Here is a 9,560-nt window from a genome sequence, read left to right as displayed (position 1 = left end):
CTTTATCCACTTTAGCTTTTTTTAAAAAAACACACAAACAAAAAAACCCACTCAGGCATATATAATAAATTACATCTCCAAAGGGCACATTCTTCAAGTCTGCTCCTGGCCACCAGTTCTTAGTCCCTCTCTTCTTAGTTGATGAATCTAGAGTCCTCTGCCGCTCCTCCTCTCCATGCCCCCATCTCTGCCTCCATCTATGGCACTGCTGCTTCTCTGGATAAGGTCCCGCATTCTATTTGCATGTTCCTCTCTTGATGGTCCTAGGGTCCTCTTGTTTCTGGACTGTAAGATTAACCACTTCCCTTTTTTTTGTTACAAAACTTCTACCTTTACAATTGTGACAGGTCACCAGAAGGTACGCCCCTTCCTTCCAGAGAGCTCATTGTGGGGTGGGGCAGGAAAATAATTTCCTCAGCAGTGCAGTCTGCAGCTAACCAAGGGTTGTCTTAAGTAGCTCTCACTTCCCAGCATCCCTTGACCATACCACTCCTCTCTCTCCATTCCCCTTCCCCTCCCACAGCTCATTTCTTCTCCTCTTACCCTCACCCCAAACTCTACCCACTTCTCTGACCCTGCCCACCTGCACGGCCCAGCTAGCCTCACCCAGCCTCTCCCCTTCCCAATTTTCCCTGCACACCAGGATCCCACACAGCTGAACCCTCACTGTCAGCACAGTCCAAGCCTGGGATCTGCAGCTCGGCAGGATCTGGACCTCCAAACTGATGAGTGTGATCTCGCATCAGGTTCCAGACCCTCCCTTTCCTTGCTGGCTTCTCATCCCTGGTAGGACCCTCTCATGCCTCTCAAGTCAGTTCAGGGGGGCTTCTGGTACAGCTGATGCCAGGTCATCCTGAGCACCGTCTATCCAAGAGGACTTGGACACAACCACCCTGCCCTGGTCTCCTTCCAGGGCAGCTGGTCCCCCAGACCCAGGGCTGCACCAGTATCAGATAGAAATTGATGGACACACACACACACAAAGAAATTGATGGACACAGCATCTCCACCACAGCAGAGCATCCCCCTGGGAGGGGAGGAGTCAGCAAAGATGGGGGATGGAGTGAGGTTCAGGACAGATACTGAAAACATAGGATAACAAGCCACTGGCTTCAGTAGACAGAATTTGCTATGGACCACTCTGCTGAGATCTACCACGCTCCAAAGAAAGGGGCTTGTGTATCAAAGACCCCACCCAGACAGCAGGGCATGCCTGGTGAGGATTGTGTGCTCCCCATCTGTCTCTGCCCCCACCAGTAGGCTGCTCCTAGCTGCCCAGGATGTGGTAAGAACAACCCCACACCCCCACTGGGTAGCTCTATCCCTACAGAGATTCAGAGTGTCTGTGTCCCAGATATGCTGGCAAATGTCCCCAGAGACTGCCTGCTTTTGCTTCCTGAGCTGGTTCCTGCTCGGCTCACTGACACCACACAAGCTGAGTCTGGAGAGCTGGGGACGCTCCATCCTGGATGACCCACAACACCGTCCCAGCACAAGGAGTAAGACATGCAGCTGGCTGAGGACATCCACCTTTTCCTTTGATGACCCCAGTGGTGACCAGAGGACCCTGCAGAAATGAGTGGTCACCCTTCTCTGTGCTCCAGGGACACTGGACTCCTGGGATCCCCCGCCCCCATTCACGGCCCTGTCAGAACATGTCCAGGTCCCCCTTCCTCCCAGACATCCCAGAGTGTCTGAGTCAGGGTCACCACAGGAATCAAGGGGATTCTACACCCAGTGTCAGCCCTACTCCTCCCCATCAGCATCCAGCCTACATCAGGGCTCACACCTCAGGATCAGAGGACCTCCACCCAGCACCCACACCCCCTGTGGTCCCACCTGAAGCCAGAACCAGCCTGAAGGTGTGCCCTGGAGTAATGTGGGGGTGACCCTCAGCTCAGTCTCAGGACCAGGCTGGAGACTAGGACAGTGAGCCTCCATGAATGATGGCACAGACCGTACATACAGAAGCACTTTATTGAATTTGTTTATAGGCAGATATCAGTTTGCAGACTGCTGTGCCCATAGGGTGTGAGGTCAATACGTCGGACACAGGGTCAGTGGGGGAGGGCAGGCAGGACAGGGAATGGGGGATTTTCTGGAGACAGCAAAGGGCAGCAGTTAATGCTTTACCATCCGTCTAATAGCTTGAAAGCTCATTAGTGCTCCAGTGGCGAGAAGAGTAATGAAAAGTATCGTCATCAGGAGACTGAGGATTAGCGCGAAGATGTTCAGGCACTTGGCAGTGGAGGCGTAGCTCTGGGCCCCAATCACATCGCCCACCATCTTCCGGTCCCTAGACTGGGGGAGAAGAGATGTTGACAGGACCTGAGAGGGACCTGCTGGTGGCAGCACTCAGGGTCCCCCCTCGTTCTCCCTCCACAGTGCAGCCTGCACCCTCCTTGGGGGCCCCACTGCTCCCTGGAGCCCAAGCAGGGCAGTCTCTGTCCCCTCCCTACTGGAGCCTGGACCCCCTCACAGCCCCTCACCTCCTCAGCTCCCCCCCACACACACACACACAGGGAGCTGCGGGCTTTGTGTCCCTCTGCTGTGATGTCCTCGCTACCTCCCTGAGAGAGATCACTTAGTTATTTCTGAGCCAGTCTGGGGGTCTAACTCAAGGCTGAGGGATGGATTTCTCCATTAGTTTGTGAGGGAGTGAGAATTCAAGGGGACCAGGGGAGTAATGGCTGACCACAGCCAACCGGGGTGCCCACTGCAGTACCATTCTGGAGCTTCCCAGGAACCGAATCCCCATGAGACACTCACATGCAGACACACATATATACACAGACAAGAGACACACACAAACTCACAAGGACACACACACAGAGATAGATACAAGACACACATAAGAGGGAGACACACACGCACATGCTCACACACACAAGCACAGACAAGAGACACAAACAGGTATGCACACAGATTCACAAAAAAGAGAGAGACACACACAAGAGAGATACACACATGCACACACATATGCAGACTCAGAGAAGAGGCACACATAGAACACACACACATAAGAGAGGTACACATACACACACGGTCAGACACACAAGGACATAGACAAGAGGCACACGCACACACACACAAAGATAGACACAAAGTGAGAGATCCACCCATACACAGGCACATACACAGAGACATACATGAGAGATACATACACATGCTCTCACATGCAAGGACACACACAGGCTCTTGGTCACTCCAGGCCTGTTTGGGTAGAGCTTGCACCCTTGTGGAGAATACCCCAGGTCCCAGCACACGCACCTTCACCGAGTAGGCAAAAGCCACAAACCCCAGGCAGCAGCAGTTCATGAAGAGTGTGTTGAAGAAGGACCAGACAACATGGTCAGGCACAGAGATCTCACTCTGCATGTTGACCACAGTGGACGTCACAGCTGTTGTGTTGTAGGGCGCCTTCATGATAGCCACCTCGTGCTCTTCCTTGATCATCTCCTGGGTTTTGGGGAACAGTGCTAACTCTTGTGAAGAAAGGTTGGGAATGCAGTTGGTCATGCCAAGACCAGGTGTTAACGAGGTCCGGATGTTGGGGGAGGTCCCTTTTAGAGCTCAGCCCCTTGGACTCAGTCATTTCCATGTCTCAGAAATGTCTATTTCCTGATGTTATATAAGGTGGTGACTTGACTGGGTAGTAAGGGAGGTAGAGTATATTTCTGAGCCTCATGTTTCGTTAGGGCTGGGTGGGAGCAGGGGCTGAGGGCTAGCGAGGGAGAACTCTTACACCAGGAAATTGCTCAGCTGCTCCCAGCTTCTCCTTTAGGGTGTGGATGGGCCTTGGGGACATTTCACTGGTCTGGAAATTGCCCCAGCTGGCTTTCACCTTAGCCTCTAGTCTGCAGCAGGTACTCACGGTCTCCTCACTGGAGTCTCACATTAACCCACACACTCCAACCCCCACAAGGTTTCCTCCCAGTCTACAGGTCTCTTAGCTCGGTCCTCCTCTGCCTGGGCCCACTGTCCTTCCCTCGGCCTCAAGTCTATGCTTCAGGTGAACCCTCAGAAGACCCTAAACTTGATATGGCTCTTGGATGCAGGTCCCAGATTTCAGATATAGGCCGGCTTTTCAACAGGAGCCTCTAGACCCCATGCTAGGGTCCCTGGGAACTGGGTGTGGGGTGACTGCTGGCAAAGAAGCAGCTGTGATGGGTGGCAGGTATGGGTCTGGGGAGCACAGGGCCTCATGGTGTGTTCCCACTCCTAACCTCCTGCACCTCATCACATTCTATAAGAGTGAGGAGCCAGGGGGAGGGCAGAGGGCCCTGTACTCAGCCCTACTACGGACGAGAGAGAGCAGCGTGGTGGTGCCTCAGTCCCTTGTGGCCTCCTGGTCTCATGACACTTCCTTCTTCCTGCCTCAGCCCACAGAAAGGTGAGGAGATGAGACAGAGAAAGCGAGGTGAAAAAACCAGAGCACCTGGAGGGAACACAACTGCGGTTTGGAAGTTCCTCTTTTTCTCAGATGAGAAACGCAATCTGTCATTCAGTTTCACTTTTCAAAGCCACATCTCATTTAGTCCCACGTCCTTTCCCCAACTCTCTTGAGTTCCGCTCAGCTCCTGAAACCCTACAGCTTGCAGCAGTTCCTCCTTGACTCCCTATAGGGTCTTGTCAAGGTCACCAGGAACCTCCTTGCTAGGTCCAGCCAGTGGTCAGCTCTCCAGTCAAATCTCAACCCCTGAAGCCTAGGGCTTTCTGGTCCTTCCTGACTTGTGGGAACTGATCTCTTCCTGTTCTCCCCTCTGAATACCTGTATGTTGGCAGTGCTCCCAGGTAGCCTTCGAGGTCCTAAGGCCCTAGACTGGGGAGACCGCACACCACCCCATCCCCTCATTCTGAATATTTCACGAGAAGATAAGGATGCAAGCTAGTTCATCAATTATTATCTTTCTTGATTATATGTTAAAAGAATAATGTTTGGGGCAGATTGGGCAGATAAAATCCTTTGCTGTCCCAACAAACAGCTTTTGTTTTCTTAATGCGGCCATGGGAATATTCGCCATGAAGTTGGCAGTTGCTTCCTGTTTCTGTACCAGCAGAGCACACTCCGGGGCCCTGCTCTACTCCAGGGCCTCTCTGAACAAAGGCCCCACCTATGCTGCTCAGAACTTCCTTCCCCTCCCCCTCCACCCACCCCGAGGGAAAGACCCTAACCTCACCAGCCCAGCCTTCCTCTCCGGTGCCCCATGCCCACCCACCGTCCAGATGGTGCCTTACCCAGTGGATGGGCCCCTTCCGTCTGTTGCCCTCAAAGCAGCTAAAGGACCATGACCACTTTCCTTTTGTAGATATCAACCCAAACCTCAAGCCCCACCCCATCTGCTTCTTAAAGAACCACGTGCCTGTTTCTCCACTGTTGGTCCCTCACCCAAGTCACCTCCTCCGAAAGGCCCTCATATCCCACTGAGTCTGTCCCTCACCACCTAGAGAGGACACTCCCTTGAGTCAGGGGACGCTGCCCCACCCTAGGACTGGTGAAGCAGATATTCTTTCTCTGCACCAAGGGGAGGCAGAAGGGACCTGGAGTCAGATCCTGCTGCCTCCACACACTGGGAGTCACCTCAATACATCCTTCCCCCCCTGTATGAAGGTGAGAGAAGAGAGGACCTCTGGAAGGACACCAGCCTTAAAATGAGATCAGCAAGCCTCCTCCGCTGTAGCCTGCTGTGCATGCTGGGGCATGAGGCATGCTGGGACATGAGGCATGCTGGGGCATGCGGCATGCTGGGACATGAGGACAGCAGGCAGCCTGGGCCAATCACAGGCAGTCATTCAATGGTGATGGAATTTTGGGAAGCCCCTCCCTCTCAAGGCTTTGCAATAGGTAGACCTGGGAGGACAGAAGAGGGATGAGGCTGGGTGACAGGCAGGTGACACCAGGTGACTCCTGTGGGGGTAGGAGGGCAAGGGAAAGGACCCACGTGGGATCAGTAATGGCGAGGAGCAGGGCCAAGAGCTCTCAGTAGGAAGCTGTCCCACTTGGTGTCTACAGATCCAGCCTCACCTCAGACAAAGTGTGGTGAACATGTGGTTGGACTGGGGGAAAAGTTGTCTGCTCAAGTCCCATCTCCAGGTCTTGGGAACTTCTTCTTTGGGGGAGAGACTCCAGGGCTCAAGCAGTCCCTTCTCTGGATAGCCTTCCCCAATCAGGGTTCCTTCCCTCCCGGGTACCCCCACCACTAACTCCTCCAGGCCTGCCCCAGCCCCGGGTTCCTAGTCCTGCTCCATGGTGGTTTCAGAGGAGCTGGGACTGATTGTTTTCCCTTGTGCGACTGACCCAGAGAGCTGCTCCTAATGAACAGAACAGGCCCTGTAGCTTCATCCTTTACCACCTGTGGTCTCTCGGGAGGAGTCTGGGCCCATCCTTGGGCTGGGTTAGGGTTGTAGAATTCAGGGTTTCCCCCCACGGTTCTCCTCACAGGAGGGTCACACTTGTTATAATGCTCAGGTGTCATCCAGCTGGAAACTCTGAACTGTTCTTGAATAGGGGATTCATGTTTTCATTTTCACACAGTGTCCCACAAATTACATTGCCTGTGCTTCGAAAGTTGAAAGCTATGAAAGTTGACTTATGTTGCTACACACCAGGGGTAGGTGGATATGAAACTGAGACAATGAATGAGGAAGACCATAGAACTGATGCTTTTGAACTATGGTGTTGGAGAAGAATATTAAAAGTACCATAAACTGCCAGAAGAACAAACAAATCTGTGTTTCAAGAAACGTAACCAGCATGTCCTTTAGAAGCAAGGATGGTAAGACTTTGTCTCTCATACATTGGACACATTTTCAGGATGGAACCATCCCTGGAGAAGAAGGGTCGGTGAAAAAGAGGAAGACCCCCGATGAGATGGATTGGCACAGTGGCAGCATCAATGGGCTCACACCTAAGAGTTATGAGGATGGTGCAGACTGGGCAGTGTTTCATTCTGTTGTGCCTACAATCACTCTGAGTTATAACCAACTCAATGGCACCTAACAACCTCACAGAAAACTAAGGAGTACATAGCATTCATCTTCTACAAAAGCCATCTGAAATGATCTCCAGAAGGAAATCTCCTCTCTTTCTAGTTGCATGACGCTGACAACAAGGTATTTATCCAACAGTAATGGTCTCCTTCCTCACAAACCCTTTCTTCAGAGAAGCCCTGATGGCACATTGAACTAAGCACTGGCCTGCTAGCTAGAAGGTTGGCAGTTCAAACCCACCAGACACTCCATGTGAGAAAGATGAGGCTGTGTGCTCCTGTAAAGACCCATAGCATTGGAAATGCTATGGAGCAGATCTACTCTCTCCTGTAAGAATCGTTGAGTTGGAATCAACGACACTGGGTTTGGTTTGGGGTTTTTTCTTCAGAAGATGATGGCCAAGAGAAACTTAGCCAGACAAGTGGGGAGCAGCTGCACCAGTTTCCCATGTTTTAGATACAAGAGGACACCTGGAAGAGGACAGAACAGAGGATGAAAGCATTACTCCCTCAATGTCATGTCCTACAGTGCAGGGTGTTCTGACCTTCTTGTCTTACCTGAAACCAGACTCTCGCCTGGATGACAAAACTCCCTCTCAACCCTCTCAAGTGGAGGCTCCACTGTGTTTCCTATCCAAATGCCCAGTATGTGGAGCCCCAGAGTCCTGGAAGTACCCTCCTGGCTTCTTCCCCTGCTCCACAACCCCACCCCCCAGCTCACTGGTAGATTGTCTACTTGACATTGTTGTTATTAGGTGTTGTCAAGTTGGTACTGACTCATAGTGACCTTATGCAAAACAGAACAAAACACTGCCTGGTCCTGGGCCAACTTCACAATCATTGTTACATTTGAGCACATCACTGCTGCCACTGTGCCAATCCATCTTGTTGATGGCCCTCTTCTTTTTCTCCAATACTCTATTTTACCAAACATGGTACCCTTCTTCAGGGACTGGTCCTTCCTGACAATATGTCCAAAGTATCTGGCCATCCTAACTTCCAGGGACTATTCTGGCTGTACTTCTTCCAACAAAGATGGTACTTTTAATATTCTCCTCCAACACCACAACTCAAATGCATCAATTCTTCTACAGTCTTCCTTATTCACCATCCAACTTTCACATGCATATGAGGTGATTGATAATACCATGGCTTGGGTCAGGTGCACCTTAGTCCTCAAGCTGACATCTTTGCTCTTCAACTTTAAAGAGGTTGTGTGCATCAGATTTGCCTAATGCAATATGTCGTTTGATTTCTTGAGTGCTGTTTTCATGAGTGTTGATGGTTTTGATCCAAGCAAAATGAAGTCTTAGACAACTTCAATCTTTCTCCATTTATGTGGATGTTTTTACAGGTCCAGTAGTGAGGATTTTTGTTTTCTGTACACCGAGGTACAACCCATACCAAAGGCAATGGTCTTTGATATTCATCAATACATATTTTAAGTTTTCTTTGCTTTCAGCAAGCAAAGTTGTACCATCTGCATATCACAGGTTGTTAATGAGTCCTCCTATCCTGATGCCATGTTTTCCTTCATATAATCCAGCTTCTCAGATTCTCTGCTCAGCATACAGATTGAATAAGTATGGTGGAAGAATACAACCCTGATGTACACCTTTCCAAATTTTAAACTATTATTTTAAATTTTAAAAGAATGTTCCCTTGTTCTGTTAGAACAACTGCCTCCTGGTCCAGGTACAGATTCCTCATGAGCACAATTGGTGTTCAGGAATACTCCTTCTCCTCAATGCTGTCCACAGCTTGTCATAATTGACATAGTTGTCATTCATGCTGCTCATCAAATCGTCTAGCTTCCCTCCTTCTGCACAAATTGCAAGGAAACACGTCTGTCTTAGTGACCCAGTGCATCTATAACAGAAATACCACACGTGCATGCCTTTAACAAACAGAAATTTGTCCTCTTATATTTTAGGAGGCGAGCAGTCCAAATTTAGAGTTCTGGCTTTTGAGGAAGGCTGTCTCTCTCTTTTGATACTGGGGGAAAGTCCTTGTCTCCTTTCAGCATCTGTAGTCCCAGAATTCCTTGGAGATCTCCACATGTCTTGTCATCAGTGTTCCCTTGGATCTAGGCACTTCACAGTGCAGGGAGCCCAAGTCCAAAGAACACACTACACTCTGGCTCTTCTTTCTTGGTGGCAGCAGGTCACTCTCAGCTCTGCTTGCTTTTTTAATCTCTCTCTCTCTCTCTTTTATTTTTTTTTTCACTTTTTATTGTGAACTGAGTGAAGGTTTACAGAATGGATCATGAGTTCCACATTTAGCAAATCATACACTTTATGTTATTATATTGATTGTAATCCCTTCCATGTACCATCAGTTAACAGTATTCACCTCAATTCACTTGAACTCTTGCATTCTTCCACTATTTTCATCTTTCCTGTGCCAACCTCCCTTTTGATGTATATTACCTTCCCCACCAACCAAATTAATATGTGTCATCTACCCTCTAACAATTAGGAGCTCTGGTAGCGTAGTGGTTACGAATCGGGCTGCGAACCTTAAGGTCAGCGGTTCGAAACTACCAGCCGCTCCACGGGAGAAAGATGAGGC

General features: G+C 50.2%; 1 protein-coding gene across 1 annotated transcript; it reads right to left on the bottom strand.

Moving 5' to 3' along the window:
* Positions 1 to 2,121: 2,121 nt before the first annotated feature.
* On the bottom strand, positions 2,122 to 3,456 carry IFITM3 (interferon induced transmembrane protein 3). Its single transcript, XM_006877013.1, has 2 exons — positions 3,271 to 3,456; positions 2,122 to 2,301 (listed from the first exon to the last, which is right to left on the bottom strand). Exons 1-2 carry the CDS (start codon positions 3,454 to 3,456, stop codon positions 2,122 to 2,124), a joined length of 366 nt encoding a protein of 121 aa, XP_006877075.1.
* Positions 3,457 to 9,560: the final 6,104 nt, after the last annotated feature.

This window comes from Chrysochloris asiatica, unplaced genomic scaffold, assembly GCF_000296735.1.
Source record: "Chrysochloris asiatica unplaced genomic scaffold, ChrAsi1.0 scaffold00439, whole genome shotgun sequence".
Lineage (NCBI taxonomy): Eukaryota > Metazoa > Chordata > Mammalia > Afrosoricida > Chrysochloridae > Chrysochloris > Chrysochloris asiatica.
Note: the sequence above shows the minus strand (reverse complement) of the source record. Positions and strands in the feature narration are given on the sequence as shown.

Excerpts from the sequence above, each read along its gene's own strand:
- IFITM3 (XM_006877013.1), bottom strand. The coding sequence starts at position 3,456 with ATGATCAAGGAAGAGCACGAGGTGGCTATCATGAAGGCGCCCTACAAC. Across the intron at positions 2,302-3,270 it reads CTTTTGCCTACTCGGTGAAG|TCTAGGGACCGGAAGATGGT; the intron begins GTGCGTGTGCTG and ends CTTCTCCCCCAG.